Consider the following 16,873-nt stretch of genomic DNA (forward strand, 5'->3'; position numbering starts at 1 on the left):
GCTGTAGATTAGTGTGGACAATACTGAGCTGTAATGCTAAACGAACAAATGGTCTGACTCCATATGCAGCCCTTTCCCATGTTCCATTTAGAGCAACAGCAAAATTCAAAGCATGCTAATAAAGAAAGACACAGCCCATGTTTTTCACGGGCTTCTCTAAGACTTAATTACATTTTATAGGACTTTTAATGTGCAAAATGTTTTAATCCATATCTCATTATAAAGCATTATCAGTCACAAGAACGCAATGAAGTGGGCAATTATTATCACCGTTTTAGTGACTGGACTGAGGATGGATGATAGTGCATTGCTCAAGGTGTTCCACTTGAGGACTCTGGGCCAGCTGCAAGAATCTTTAGGCTCAAGAGTGAATACCCGAGCTCAGAGACTATGCAGAAATGGTGGTCACAATACTGGTAGGCACATTTCCATTTGATTCACCGCTGATGTATTTTGCATTCAAAGCAAGTGCAGAAAGTCTTGAAGGTACAGGCACTGAGTGAGTGGGAATTTCATCCCATACTGGTTGCTGAAATACTACTGAATGGACATGAAGAACATGTCCCTAAATACTTTGCAATTCCAGATTCTTGAAATGACAGAACTCTGCAATGCTAGCTCATTATTGAGGTTAGCTGTTGTTTGCTTGTTTTGCTGAGGCATGCTGAACAAAATATTTTTATTTCTTGAACAAAAGATTTCATCTGCAAAGAATAAGATGCTTTTCTGGTGCTATTTTCCTCCCCTGCTGTGAACTGGCATGCCCATCTTGCCACCACTTTTTTCTGCAGAGCTCCTATGCATGATTTATCAGTGGTTGTACAGGCAGAAATTCAACAGGTTTATTTTTGGCATAATGAAGATGCTGTGACGGGAAACACCTGGGGCAATAATGCAGTGATTAAAAGTGCAGGAACTCTGCCTCCCCCTCTCCCACAACATGGCAACCCTCCTATGCTATAGTGGAATATGATTTTGGCTGGCTAAGAACAGGATCAAGAGTGAGGTAATAACAATAACTACATTCAACATCAGAAAGATTATATGCATTGGGAAATGATAGGAAGTCTATTTTATGTTAGCAAAAAGATAGGGAAAAGGAGATTGTACAAATTTAATTTAGATTTAATTTCTGTAAACATGCATAATATTATTAGTATATGATTGTTTTCATTTTTGTTTATTTAAGAGTGTGTATGTTATTCATGAATTTCAATAAAATAAAATAAAATAAAATAAAATAAAATACAGTGGTACCTCGGGTTAAGTACTTAATTCGTTCCGGAGGTCTGTTCTTAACCTGAAACTGTCCTTAACCTGAAGCACCACTTTAGCTAATGGGGCCTCCTGCTGCCGTTGCGCCACAGGAGCATGATTTCTGTTCTCATCTTGAAGCAAAGTTCTTAACCCGAGGTAATATTTCTGGGTTAGCGGAGTCTGTAACCTGAAGCGTATGTAACCCAAGGTACCACTGTAAAGAGAACAGGATCAAGATCTTATGACTTTTGATCATTTATTTGGAGTAAATAACAAAGACAATGACTAGACCAGTGATCAGGGTTGATGGGAGCTTTAGTCCAACAACAGCTGGGGCACAACCTCCAAGTGTCCCTATTTTCCAGGGACGTCCCTGATTTAGAGAAGCCGTCCCAGTTTCTGATTTATCCCAGAATGTCCCACTTTTCCTTAGGATGTCCCTATTTTCATTGGAGAAATGATGGAGGGTAGTGAGTTTTCTGACCCCCCAAGCCGTCTGAAGGCAATCCTGCAGAGGGAAGTTTTTAAAAATGTTTAATGTTTTATTATGTTTTTATATATGTTGCAAGCTGCCCAGAGTGGTTGGGGCAACCCAGTAAGATGGTGGGCGGGCATAAAGAGTAAAATTATCATTATGGAATGGGACATCCCTATTTTCATCAGAGAAATGTTGGAGGGTACGTTGGGGACCCAAGTTTGAGAAAGGGTGGTAGACTTTGCACTCGTGAAACATTTGCTTGGATGTGACACAGGAAACTTCAGAAGATAGCAGCAAACAAGGACTGGTGTTCTATAAGCAGGAGTTGTAAATGAAGTCTCCTATTGTGGCCATGAATTAAGGGAAAGAGGGGAAAGTAGGAGATATGATGGAAAACCTAAAAACAAAAGTGAAATTATAGCCCAAACCAGGGTGTTAGTGGAGAAAAGTATGCTTCTGGGAAGTGAAGAATGAAATCTTACAGAGCCTGCCAGTTCCCCTGGGCATTCTGGTAAACACTTCCAGCTGAAGGATTCACTGATAAAACTGCCCTAATGTAGCTTTGAATTTGCTGCTAGATTCTGTGGGAATCTTGATGGACCATATGGTAATAAAGCCATATTTTGCAATAGTAAGCTTAAAACTAATCATCTGAATTCTTTCACGGCGACCCTTTTGTTTCTCTTCTGCCACCTCTGCAACTGAATCTTGAGAAGAAAACCGATTTGTAATTTAAAAAGTCTTTGCAACTCAAAGTCTGATTTCAAACAGAAGCATTCCAAGGCCTAGTTAGGCTTGCTGAATCAGCACACTGGACACCTGCAAGCCTCAAGGGATCTATGACAATGCCTATGTTAATTCCTGCTGGTCTGAATGGAAGGTGAGAAACCAGCACAATTAGGTTAATGACACAACAACAACAACAACAACAACAACAACAACAACAACAACAACAACAACCTGTTACATCGAACCTCCAATGCTATTTGGTACCTTTCTTTTTTTATAGTCCTCCCCCCCCCCCCTCATTTCTGGGCTAGTACGCAGCTACCTACACAGTAAAGGCAACGCCCATTTTAGGCATGACCAATATGTGCACAATCACACACATGTTCCAAACCCAGAAGTGATCCAGAAACATCATGAATGACATCACTAAAAGGGTGGGGTGGGGGTGGAATGGGACAGAGCAGAGCAGGAGCAGAATGAGGAGGCAACGCTTCCGTTTTCTTCCTTTGTGATTTTAAATTGTGATGTCTTGTGCTTACAAACAGTAAACGGAACTTAAGAATTCTGCACTCGGTGTCAGTTCCTGCACTTTTGTGACTCAGCAAGAGATTACACACAGTTCTGTTCTAGTCGGAACACTTGATAGCTGATTAGAAATTGCTCACTCTTTAGATGTAGTGTAGTATGAGCAATGATCAGGACTCTCGGTTTCTGCTTGAATAGGCCATCATTTCCAAGTGTTATGTAGGGTGGCCAGGTTGGACGAGGCTCCCAGACCTTTAATAAAGACGTTGAGGCAGGTTCAATGAGTGTTGAATACTCTATAGCAGTGCTGCAGCTGTTAGAAAAGCACCCCACACTTATTTATTAAAGTCATCCCTTTTCTTGCAGTCACCCTAGTCTTGAGGAGAGAATCTCACTTATGGAGTTTTACATCTGGGAATCTTTAATTTCTGGTAGCTTCTGGGCAAATAATACTGAGGACCAGCAATCACATTCCAGGATACATATTTATAAGTATTTATAAACCACACACACATATATACTGTCAGACATTATGAAGCCAAATACAGGGGTCTGCCTCTTGAGATCAGGTAACCCCATTATACTGGCTGGGAATATCTCGTTCTCAAAGTAGATGGCTGTGTAGATGACTTTCAGTTCATTTCTCCAACCAGATGTCCAGATGTTAGCCACTGGGGGAAGGGGAAACTTGCTTTTCTCATCCAGTCTTTGACAAGAAAACTGGCTCTACTTTCCTTCTTTCATGGTGTCTGAGGGTAAGAGTTTGTTTATTAAGTCTACCATCTTATACTCACTTTCCTGGGAGTACATGTGTACAGGACTGTTATATGAGATGCTATGTGGGCCTCTTATGCTTTCATGACCAAATGACCGTGCTTACAAAAGCTGAATTCTTTTCTACCACTTTCTTCCTGATTGTCCAGGATATTCATACACCTCCAGCGCTCTGATTGTATTATGCTTCTCAAATGGCTTTAATTATATGCTTCATCTCTCTCAATATTATGACAAAATTCATCATATACCTATCCCCAGGACACTCTCCATTGTCACTCATTGAGATTAATTAGCATATTGCTATAAATAGAAATAACAGCATCTGATATGGTGCGGTTTGTAGGATGGATCAGTGCCTCCAAGTGAAACCAATTTTTAGAGAAGAAAACTCAGAACGTATTGTCTTCAGATTTATCCTATTAACATGGTGCCATCTCAAGTGTAATCAATATTACTTTCATAAAAATTAATATAGTACAGAGCCAAGAAAACAAAGAGAATGGGAGCTGGGAAAGGAGAAGTCTCCAGATCATAATCTCCATTCAGTGAGCAAAAACGGAGAGTAACAGGGAGGGGCCCAAATGAGAAAATGTGCAATTTCCCTAGTAGCAGCGGTAGGTGTATGGACAAACCATCTAGGGCAACTCTCTGTGGACAAGGTGCCCCACAGCTAGAGAATGGGAAAAGCTCTCTGGTGGTTTATACATTCTTTGCCATTCCCAGTTCTAGTTCAACCAGCCTTTTGGAAAGAGCTTTCTGTTCGGTGAGTCCTCATTAACAAGTATTCCTTATCATCCTGAAGGCTAGTTTCCAAGGAGGTCAGTTTTATTTTATCTGCTTCTCTTTAATCAATTGTAACATGTAGTGGGACAACGTGCACAGGCCATGGGGAGGAGAGGTTTATCTTTTCCCTCCCCAGCTGTGATCTAGACAAAAATCCTGCCCCCCCCCCTGCAGCTATGGTGCTTGAGGGAGCAGGAATTCCCATGTACACCAACAGCAATTTATTGTCTACGGCCCATAGCCATGAAAGGAGGGGGCTGGGTTTTGTGGGAACTGCCTGCACCCAAACCAAAGAGGGTAGGCGCACACTACACATTCAGCATAGAATAGGCTTGGCCCCACGGAAAGGCCCTGTGCTTGAAATTGCATGTAAGTTTTACCTGTGGTGTTTTACCTGTACTGCCTTATTTACACAGGTAGCACACAGACCTGTTTCCCATGACATGGTATGGCTTAGCAAGACTGTGCAAAAATAGAGGCCCCACGAGAAATGCTTGCAGCTGCTTTGCTGCTCCCCAATCCATCCTTCTGCCAGGCTAAACTAAGCCAAACTTTGGTTTGGTGAGTCATCCGAAACAGGGCTTGTGGTCAAACCATCTCCTCTCTAACTGAGCTGCAGCAAAGAACATAGGACCCGAGAGAAGCAAAGCAACTTTCCGACAGCTCACCCATCCATAATCTCACTGAGCCATAGTTTGGCTTACCATGTCACGCAGACTACATTAAACTTTGCAGGCTGTAAGTCACAAACCTATATAATGCCTATAATGATATTTATTGACATATACATTTCCAGATGTTTTCATTCCACATAGCCTATCTGATAATGATCCTGTTCTGATGTAATGGAAAACCACAATCTACTGTTATGTGAAAGTTTGTGCGGAGGGAAAGTATGTACAGTGATACCTCAGGTTAAGAACTTAATTCGTTCTGGAGGTCTGCTCTTAACCTGAAACTGTTCTTAACCTGAGGTACGACTTTAGCTAATGGGGCCTCCCGCTGCCGCTGCACGATTTCTGTTCTCATCCTGAAGCAAAGTTCTTAACCCGAGGTACTATTTCTGGGTTAGCGGAGTCTGTAACCTGAAGCGTCTGTATCCGGAAGCATCTGCAACCTGAGGTACCACTGTATGGTGAGTGTGAGTATGTGTGTGTAAACTGTATGGGAATTTCCATTTATAGATAGGTAGCCGTGTTGGTCTGCCATAGTCAAAACAAAATAAAAAAATTCCTTCCAGTAGCACCTTAAAGACCAACTAAGTTAGTTCTAGGTATGAGCTTTCGTGTGCATGCACACTTCTTCGAAATGTGCATGCACACGAAAGCTCATACCTAGAACTAACTTAGTTGGTCTTTAAGGTGCTACTGGAAGGATTTTTTTTATTTTGTTTTGTATGGGAATTGTATGGGTACCTGAAGACATGTGCATGCACATGAAAGCTTATACCCAGAACAAATTTAGTTGGTCTTTATTTCGACTGTGTCACACCAACACAGCTACCTACTGGAATCTAGAATGTATGGGAATTGTATGTGTATACATACACATTGGCCATGCCCACCAATAGCATTTGGCCCTCATCGGGGTGGCTGATTGTCAGTGTATCCCTCAAGCTAGGAAAAGTTAACCACAGCTGGTTTAAACAAACCACAGTTCTCTGAAGGAGGACACAATAGTTACAAAATCCCCATTCTAGGCAAATTTAGGCAAGAGCACATAAGGGACGAAACCATGTGATACATTTGTCAGAGTTATATTCTGAGGATGTTGTCAACTTGTCTCAGCAAACTGCTGTATGTTAACTATTCTTCCACCACTTCCTGAGATACAAGGTGAGCATTGGCAGAGAACCATCCAACAAACTGAACCAACAACAACAACAGACAACCATGCAAATATACATTTCTTGCATTACTCCAAAATATTCCTAAAGTGTCCTGGTCACTTAGGGCTCTTGGCTACTCTACATCTGACAACAACAAGGCTAAAGATTTTTTAAGCTCTTATTCAGTAAAATGGGAAATGTATCTCTATGGGCCCCCATAGATATATGTCCTCCAACATACAACTTTGCCTAACTGAAAGCAGAAATTAAAAAATGTTCTATTTTCTGTTTATGTACATCATAATGAACTTTTCTAATGGAAAATAATAATTCGAATTGATCCCAAGCCTGCAAGCAACATATTACTACAAAATGCATCAGGGGGGTATTCAAAGCCTTCATGTAAATAAATTGCCCAAGTGGCAATGAATCCTGTAGCATCAGCTCCCCTGGGAAATATGATATTAGTTCCTTCTTAATTATACCAATGTCCCATGTATAAATGTGGGATTCTTTTGTGTATATAGTATAATCCAAAATGATGGGGGAGGCTGTTTGGTTTTGCACTTTTTAAAATCACTATCTGAGAAATATGAATATTTTTGAAGAGCGAGATCTTTACAGATTTGCAAGAAGACAAAGATTGTTTGTGGAGCACGGAAAGTAATATATCATTTGCTTGATTCTGAAATAATGCTGTGTTTAGCCCTATTGCAGTGGAGAATAAACTCAATACACTTTTGTCTTTTAGCTCTCTCCACCCATACTTACCCTCATCACCATCATTTTTATTGCAAAGCTCTGTAAGTCAGGCCAGTATCATAACCCCTGCATTGCAGATGGGGGAACTGGGGTAGAGTGGTTTGCCTAAAGACTCAGCCAAGTTCATGGTGGAAGAGGAGACTTGAACTCTTGCACATGTGGAAGCCACCCCTCTATAGTGTCTTTGGCTAAAAATACACACACTAAAGTGCATTTGAAGCACATGGCAAGTTCTTCTACTACCCTAACTTGTTGCACACCCAGAGCAACACAGTACTCTAATAGTAGTGCTACATTTCCTCTCTTGTCTGCAGTCAATGTCCAGAGACCTTTTCAAAGAGGCAGCTGTGTTGGGGATGAAGAATGTGACCCTTGAGCAGTACATGAAGAGGAATGATGGGATATGAACCTCATTGTAGTAATGCACACCTGTAAAATATTCGTATCCAGAACAGCAGTTTCTGGCAGGGTGGCGGCAGCAGAGTGATGACATAATGAGATCAGGGGATGTCGAAGTCATGTGTGTTTCTTAATTTATTGTGCAGAGACAAGTTTTACTCTTGCCTTCCTGACATGCTATGTAAGATCAACATACTGGAAATGCAGCAGACATTTCATGATTGCATAGATGAAACAGAAGATTGAAGGGAGGAACTGCTGTGGGAAGGAAATGTCTCCATAAAAGTATGCCTGGACACTGAGATCCAGCACTGAGGGCCTTCTGATGGTTCCCTCACTGTAAGAAGTGAAGCTACAGGGGGGAAAGGCAGAGGGCCTTCTCAGTAGTGGCACCCACCATGTGGAACAAATCAGATATCAAGGAGATGTGGAACTATATAACCTTTAGAAGACATCTGAAGGAGTTTGCCGCCCCCGCCCCCATTATTAAATGTCTATGATTAACATATATTTCTGTCGCAGATCTTTACATGTGGGACACAACTCGCCCACCTTGAAAAGTATTTTGCCCTTTCTGTGCCCGTGCCCCACCTATTTTTTTCTAGTGCTACCACTGTTCCAACTGCCTTTAAAAAAAGTTTCTTTAGGTTTCAAATGAAATAATCCTGCCTGTTACAAAAAATAAAAAATAATAATATTCAAAACACCCACATATTATAGAACAACTGGAAGACCCACCCTCTCGCAAGAAGGACCCTGCTGTGGCTGCTGGTGGCTTTGTCACTCCCTCCATGAGTGACGATGATTGGGAAGTAGCAGCTGAGCTTCCCAAGTTGGCAATTCCCAAGTTGTAAAGCTAGGCACTGAACAAGCAAGCTCTTCCTGGAGAGATGCCCGCAAAGCTCAGATGCCAGAAGCAGCGGGAAAGCCGGCTGAGCCCTCCCATCCTCCACCTCCTGGCTTGCGGAAAACGGAAGAAAGAAGGAAGATCCAGGAACCCGACATCCTTGGGCAGTGGCCGAAGCACCTGGTGCAGAGCCATGGAGCCCAGATCATCACCAGATTTCTCCCTCCTCTCACCGCCCCCAGGCTAGGAAAGAGCAGAGCGGTCGGAGCAGGGCGATCGCCGCCTCAGGAAACGCAGCCAGGAAAGGCAGCCTCGCTGGGGGAACGAGGGATGGGGAATCCGCGCTGGACCAACGGCGCCAAACGAGGACAAGTGGCGGAGCCTAACTTCACGCTGCCAGCTACAAGTTGACGCACCGCTCCGCTCGGGGCAGCTCAGCCCAACCTGCCCTCCCCAATCGCTTTCAGCAGCGAAAGCCGCCTGCTCCCTCTCTGCGCTCCTCCTTCCACGGAACAGTTGCCATTTGCCAATTAGGCGCGGAATTACAGGGTGTTGCGAGGGCGGACGGCGGAGAAGTGCCCCGACTCTGTGTCCCGGGAAGCTCTTTTTCTTCCCCTCCCTATAACACACAAGTGCTTCTTATGTCCAAGAGGGAATCATCTGGAGTTTCAATTTACAAATCAGCTATTGCAAACAAACACACACACAGTTTCCAAGGTGTATCCCCTATCCGAATTGCAAAAACGCCTTTGCTGTCGGTTAATTTATTCTCTCTCTCTGTCTCTCAGGCCATTGACTGCCAGAGTCAGGATTGTGCTCTGTCTCCCGCTTTTCCCAGTGAGATTGTAGGCAGCTTGGAAACGGGGGGTGGTTTGGGTGGTTTGGTTTGTTTTTTAGTGGGATGGGCTTTAACTCGGAAGCGCAACTTGGGCTAGAAAGGGGACGCGCGTGCTGTCAGCGCAATTGCTGGACACGGACCCGTCGAAACCGCAGTTTGATATCCGAAGGGGCAAGGGGAGCTTCAGTTTATAGGAGCGAGCCAAGAGAAATGCATGAAAAATAAAACCAGCGCACATGGGGGCAAAGCACTGCAGCAACACAGGCGCGCGCGCGCACCGCAAACCATCGCCAGCACCAATCTTTTAATCCGGTTTTCACCGCCATCTCTCACAACTCGAGGGAGGAATGAAAGGCTCCGGGCATTCGCAGTTGGGGAAAGAAGGGGGATATCTCCCTGCAGCAGGAGCACTCATGCACACGCTGATTCAGATGCCGAAATGGACTAGCCAGCCAGATAAACTGACCTGTTGTCCAGGCTGATGGGAACGGTTGGATTGAAGGAGTTGGGTTCCATACAAGATCCCTTTCCAAATCGATCTTATCTATTCATCGGCTCCGACTTTGTATTCTACCCTCCCGGGTAGGCAAAGATTATGCCCATATTGAAATTGTCCTAGCACACCCAGCAAAACGAGAGAGAAAGAGAGAGTGTCACAGAAACAGATACACATACTCTTGGAAAGGATGTGAATTTAAGCCAGAACAGAGATCAGTGAAGAAGACGACCGAGCTGAATATGGATTTCAGTGCCACCGCCACGCGGTGCCCCTGTTTTTCCTCTTATTAACCAGCAGGGTTATTCCCTCCAGCCCCAAAGCCGAAAAGTGGCGGCTTGCTTCCTCGCGGTTTCGTGGAAGCTGCCCCCTCCTCCCCCAACAGCTCGCCTCTTTCTAGCACTGAACCGAGAGCTTGGCGGGGAACCGGTTGCCTTTAGCCAAGCCATATTTCACTCTAATGCAAACCCATTGAAATCATCGCCTTGCGTCTCCCCCCTCCGTCGTCTTGATTCACTGATTGATTCTTGAAAATGGGATCATAAATCCAGAGAGTGTCAGGAGAAAAATCCCGAGGATACGTGCTGGAAGGGAGGGCGCCTCTGATTTCCAAGGAGGGAAGAGGCGGCTGGGAAAAGAGAGATGAGAGCTCTGGGGAAGGCAAAGAGCAGAGCAGCAAACTCCCCGGGGGATGGGAGCGTGTGAACTGCCTGCAGGAGGGAAGTGGGATGGGGTGGATTATCTAACGCTGGGCATCCTGGTCCTAAGGAAGCCCTCGAGTCTAGTGATCCTACAGCACAGTGCCAAGTGGGTTGGTTTCCATTGCTGGGGCTGCTCTCTGCCATGCCCGCGGCTGGCGCTCTCCTTCAGCACCACTCCCTGCCAGCCCGCGTGCCGGGGCTCTCTGGCCATTTGTGGCGCCAACAACCTGATGCTGGAGCCGCCGCGGAGCGCCCTACCTGGAAGAGCCTCAAGATGTTGGCCACCATGATGGAGACGGAGCTGCCCGACGCCCCGATGACGCCCACCACTTTCTCCGGCTTGACGAAGACCGGCGGCTCCCCGTTGGTGCACCTCACGTCGGAGGTGTCCTTCTGGATGAGCGCCTGCACGAAGGTGAGCGACTGCTCCAGCGCGTACGTATCCCTGGAGCAGGTGTCCAAGATCCTGGCGCCCAGGGTGACGTTGGGCAAGAGCTCGGGGTCGCTGTTGATCTGGTCCAGGGCGTAGAGCATGGCCTCCAGGCGGTGGATGCCGTTCTCCTTCTTGATGTCCCCGCACGGCACGCCGGTGGGGCCCTTGGCGTGGACGGGGAAGAGGCCGCCCAGGGTGATGTCGCCCTCCAGGCGGATGGAGTGCGGGGCGTACATCTCCTGGCCTTGCGCCACCGCCGACAACAGGAACTCCAGCAGGCACCAGGGCAACTTCATCAAAGTCAGCAGCTGCCACAGCCTCCCCGGCTGGAGCATGGTGGGCACCCAGGCTACCACGAGCAGGAAGGAGGGTTCGCCGCTGTTCCAGCAGCCGCCAGCCAGCCAGCCAGCCAGCCGGGGGTCCGGGCGCCTCCTGCCGCGAGCAAGCGAGGATTCCCCCGAGGGGCGGGCCGGGGCGGGTCTGGCAGGGCGGGGAGGTCCAGCTCCGGGCTGCTGCCGTCGGGCGCTGCTTCCCGACAGCGCTCGCCTGTCTGCCTGCCTGGGCTCGCTACTGGGCGAGAGAGAGACTGGGCTGCCGCTTTAAATGCTCGGTCGGCTCCTCTCCGCCTCCCGCTCGCGCTCTGCCCACCTCCTTCTCCTCCTACTCCCCAGCTTTGCCTGCCTGCCTGCCTGCTCTCCCTGCGCGTCATTACGCAGAGATGCGGGCGGAGGGAATCGTCGGCGAGGCGGAGAGGCCGCGGGGAAGAAGGGATGGCGAGCTTCTCGCAGACAAGGAGCATCCTCGGCTCGGCGGAGGCAGTCGACGTCTCCTGCCTGCCTTAAGTCTCTCTCCTTCGGGTCCTTTCTGTTGCCTATGCCAAGAGCCTTTTCGCAGCTCTCCCTCGGTTCGTTCTCCATCCTCTTGCGGATGCGTCCTGCGCTGGGGATTGCAAATGCTCTGGGACGAGAAGGCTCCTCTGTACAGTGGCTTGTAGAAAAACGCTCGCAAGTCGCTGGAGACTGATTCCAAAGCACAAACTCTTTCAAATCGTAAGCTCTCTGGGGGTAGAGATCCCAGTTCTTCAATGTAACCAGTTCCTTGCTTGAAATTTAGGTGTGCGGTGTGCTACATGTACAAAGGGGTGCGTATATTAATGTGAAGAGGCAACTATCTGAACGTATCTTGTACATTTTAAATCGTTTCATTAATTTAACTGTTGCATGACCTAGCGGTCTTCTGAACCCTAGATTGTAGGGTGAGTTCTGACCAATTCCTTTTTGATAACAGAAATATTTCTATCTTATTTGATTAAAACTCTTCAAATACAAGACTAGAACGTAAATATTGACAGTAATAATGTTTCACCAAGTTAGGATACGTGGCAGGTAAATGCAAGGATTGTAAAAAAATAAAATAAAAAAATTGCAGAAATTACAACAATGTGGAGATGTTTCATGAATCCCAACCTTAAGAACAGCATCCTTTGAGAGGAGCTCGGGTATTTTATTTTTCACTTCAGAGAGAAGGAAAAGGTAGGTTGGCCGGGCTAGAGCTGGGCAGCTTGTTTCCAGTGCAGTGCAGAGGAAAAGCGGATTTCAGGTAACCTGGTCCAGAGTTGTTTAGGGCTGGTTTGGTGGTGTCTGGGCTGCCAGTGCAGATCCCTGAGAATATGTCCCCTATAAGGAGCACCGCTCACCGCTCTGGATGAGGCATTTTGCACCCACTGTAGCCCGTGGATCCTAGCTTCAAGGAAATCCCCATGTAGTGCAAAAAACCAAGACTCTAAACTCGACAATGTGTTGCAGTGGCCAAATTGTCACTGTTCAGAAAGATGTGCAGTTGGCACAGCAATCGTAGTTAGTGATAGGTGCTCTTTGTGACCAAGGCCAGCTGGAGCTCAATGGACAAATGATGGATCAAAGAGCACCCCTGAACTGCATACCTGCTCTTCCAGAGGGAGTGCAACTCAGTCTAGAACAAGGAAATTTCCCAGTTCTCAAATCTGCGACCCACTCACCCACAGTGTTTCTGTCTAAGTAGGATTCAGCTTCAGTCTACTGGGTCTCATACACTCTACCACTGCATCAGTGTGACTGAGGCCTGCCTCATGCATGCAATTGCAGAAACAGGTGCCCATTCAGTCAAACAGACGCTCTACCCCTCCAGTCCTACAGAAGAGGTTGGGAAGAGCATCCCATTTAAACCCAGAATCTTACGGAACTGAAAGAGTTGATCTTCATTCGTGGAAACCACAGTTCTTTTCTGAGGCTCTCTTTTGCCTTTAAACAAATTATGTCCCCCTGCTTCACTAAAGAGACAATTTTGGAGTCTATTTTATCTGCCAAAAGCCAAGGGAAGCATAGCTTATAGGCATAAGACACCTGGCTCTGGGTATTCCAGACCTGATACAAGATGCTCAGAGTTGAATGAAAAAAATAAACAAATGAAGTAGGTCAGAACAGGACAGCCTCAGCGAACTTTGACTGTGCCATCTGTGCAACGATTCTACATTCCTTTGCTGACACTGTGGCATGTGGAACAAATTTAACTGCCCTCCGCACAGCATTCAAGAGAAAGGGGAGGAGAAGGAGCAAGGTGAAGGAGTACCTACCCAAGCCTATTATATATTTGATTTTTTCTGTCAATTTGAATATGTCATTTCTAGTCGAATGCTGCTGTGAAACCTCCTTTTCTCTCTCCTGCTCCCTCCCACTTTCAAAGCACAGTGTTTTCTCGGAGCTAGCTGAAAGACAACTACAGCCATGTGGAATGAGATAATGACATTGCAGTTGAACCAACTACAGCTAGGGCTGAGGAGTGCTCAAAAATAGCACTCTGTGTAACATGGATCTGTTGAGAAGACTCATCAGAAATGTTTGCCTTTCTGCACCTGAACAGCAGCCTATAGAACAGCTCACATGCTTTGAGCATCAACCCTGAAGACCTCTTACCTACATTAAAACATTGCGATTATATTCTCTATCTCCTGGCTAAATATCAGCTGCTCTAACTGGATTTTGTCAGGCCTTGATATCATTTGCTCAAGGAAGGAAGGAAGAAGGAAGGAAGAAAGGCAGGCAGGAGGCAATATCCTTGTGCACCACCAAACAAGTGCATTCCAATATCACAAGATCAACCCAGAGATGCTCAATGTTTAGCTAGAAGGCTTGACCTGGTTCTGAGGTGTCTGAAAGATGCCCAGAGGCATCATGGCAGCTTTTACAGGCATTTCCAGCATAGTGCCAGGCACAAAGAATAGGGATAATTTGATAGAACCAGCAGATGTAGGGCAGGCTCTATAAAGAAACCCTAATGGATACACAGGAGTTGTTTGCAATAACATTGCTCTGTTAGCCTGCTTTCTTTTCAGTAACAAATGTTTAAAAGAGGGATAAATGATGTTTGTGAAGAGAAGGGCTCTGTTCAAACAAACAGATAAAATGGAGGAGCCTGCCAATATTATTTGATGAGTTTTAATATTACTTTGTAGTGTGTGTCCTTTGAGGGGCTTGTTCAGTGTGTGTGTGTGTGTGTGTGTGTGTGTGTGTGTGTGTGTGATGTGAGATGGAGCTATTCTATTTTGAAGTTAACCTTGCTGTTTTGTCCATTCTCCATCTTTGGGTATATAAAGCCAACAGGCAGATTAATGGCCTCATAATGCTCTTTAATTATTCCTGTCCTATTTACAAATAAGGCAGTTTAAACAATGGGTTCCTTTGCCCCCACCTTTTCGATGTGAATTTATGAGTAAAATAGGGATTTCAATCTCTTTTAATGGCTCTGTAGAGTCCCCTACCAGGAGTCTTAATGTAAATGAGAAGATGGAGTGCTCTCCACCCCACCCCCCACTGCTCCTTGGGAGTTATATCCTGAACTTTATATCAAAAGGAGTTCCAAACCACCTCACAATCAATAGTAATGGTAACAAAAATGTAAAATAATGTTACCATTTCAACAGCCGCATTGTAAAAGTAACTCAGATCAGAGAGCATCTTTGAAAAAACACATATTCATCTAGAGAGGGGATCAGCCTTTTTCCCCAGAGCAGATAATAAGGCCCTACTCTCCCCCTTCACTGAGAAAGCAGGGGAACACAGAACAGAGCATCCTTTGATAGCTGCAGTGCTGAGCTGTTTCCTCAAGCAACTTCTAATACGGTTTGCACAAGTTCAACTGTACCAAAATAGCATTCCATTTGCCATGGGTGTGTCAAATTCTAATAGATAAAATCTGCCCTAATGGTGTAAAGAACAGCATTTACAAATCACCTGCTACAAGGAGCTTTGCATTGTTGTGTTGAGATCCACAAAGTACATGGCTGATTGCACATACGAAATAAACCCAAGTATGGAAGTTCTCTTGAGTGAAATTAATGTGGATTGCAAAGAAATCATCTTTTGTATTGACTAAAGGCCATAGACAATGATTTGCCTCTGCTGCCCCCCGCCCCCCGCCAAAAAGGTAGCTCAGAGGAGGTAACTCAACTCCTCTTTCAATTGATGTATAGGAGAAAAGTATTGGGCACAACACTGGGTGTAAAGTAAAGAAAGTACTATTGATAGCAGCTTGGATAGTCATAACCAAAACCTGGATAAGCCGTACTTTCCCAAAGGCCAGTGGATAAGGAAAGTGTGGGATTTCATGGTCATGAACAAAATTACTTGTAAGAAAGAATCTGAACACTCCAGATATTCCAACAAAATTGATAGTCGTCTATACTGGAATTTGAAGAAAATGGATGAAATGATAGCTATGAACATTCTTAGCATGCTACAATATGGCAGTGTTTGCTATATGACATGATTTGGCTGATGTATGATTTAAGCAAAATTCTGTAATTATAAAATTAAAACAAACAAACAAATAAATAAAAATACAATAATTCTGGCCTTGTATTAGTCACTGCTCCAAGGGGTCATGGGACCAAATACAGTGGTGAAGAGGACTTCCGGGTCGGCGCCATCGCCGAATGGCGGACTCCCTCCGAGCTCCGGAGGGAGTCTGCTGGGTAGGGGTCGGGTCCTGCCGCGCCGGCGGCGCGGGGACCCTCAAAAACCATGGGCGGAGATGCCCATGGACTTGGTGACTCGGCGGGCACCGTTTGCGCCCCCCGACCCGCGAAGGAGCCTTTTTAAAGGCTGCGGAGCGGGTGACGGGGGGGGGGTGCTATGAGTCTACTGCTTCCCCTGCCTAGCGAAGCCGCATGCCATTCGGCGGAGAGCAACGACTTCTTCTTTGGAAATTTCGGATTTGGATTAAAAAGAACAACCCGTGAGTAAATTTATTGGACTCAAAAGGAAATCTGATCTATGAATTTGGAGCGAGCGGGGGGGGGGGTGCAAAAAGGAAGTCCGCCCCCCCCCCCGTTGTAGATGGCTTAACGCAAGGATTTGACAACTAAGATCGAGAGATGAACTTGCTTATTTGAAAAAAAAAAATTAACTTCACGAAGGGAAATTACAATAATTGCGCTGGAGGAGAAGATTGATTTGTGGGAATTAAAGTGCAACCCCCCGGGAACCGGGAACGATCCGCTATGAGAGACTGGAGAAGGGACACAGAAACTTTGACAGCTGTCAAAGCTGTCAAAGCAGGAAAATAAAGAGAGAACTTTGTTACGATGGCTTTGCTGGTTAGATTTGTTACAATTTGGACATAAATTATTGGAAATAAAGGCAACAAGTTATTTGTCTTTTGGGTCTGATCTGGAAAGAAATTAAGTTACCATATTCCCTCTAGAGGGAGGCCGGGATATTGCAACAGTAGCAGCAAGTGGAAAAATACCATGAATTTGAGCAGGATTTGTTATCTCTTGGGAAAGCTGTAAAAACGAAGCATTATTTTGTCTACAGAGGTCTCTATACTAAAGGAGACCATGGATTTATCTATTGAAGAAAGGAAGGGACTTGACGTAAGTTTATGTTCCTGAATAACAAAAGCCTCTGTGGAGAACAAGAAGTTTCTGAATAAGTTTCTGAATTAGAAGGTTTTTGCAGCAGAACAGGAAAAAGAAATCTGAA

At 45.5% G+C, this 16,873-nt stretch overlaps 1 protein-coding gene across 2 annotated transcripts in view; it reads right to left on the bottom strand.

Moving 5' to 3' along the window:
* GRM7 (glutamate metabotropic receptor 7) overlaps window positions 1-13,892 on the bottom strand; it is a 420,893-nt gene extending 407,001 nt beyond the window's left edge. Inside the window, exon 1 of one of the 2 annotated variants that reach the window (XM_081852489.1) lies at window positions 10,679-13,892. In XM_081852489.1, coding sequence (XP_081708615.1) covers window positions 10,679-11,188 — 510 coding nt within the window. In that variant the 5' untranslated portion in view covers window positions 11,189-13,892. The remainder of the gene's footprint in view (window positions 1-10,678) is intronic. The other variant, XM_081852490.1, reaches the window with a different exon arrangement.
* Between the last annotated feature and the right edge of the window lie 2,981 nt (window positions 13,893-16,873).

The sequence above is a fragment of the Podarcis erhardii genome, assembly GCF_964252035.2.
Source record: "Podarcis erhardii genome assembly, chromosome: 2".
NCBI lineage: Eukaryota > Metazoa > Chordata > Lepidosauria > Squamata > Lacertidae > Podarcis > Podarcis erhardii.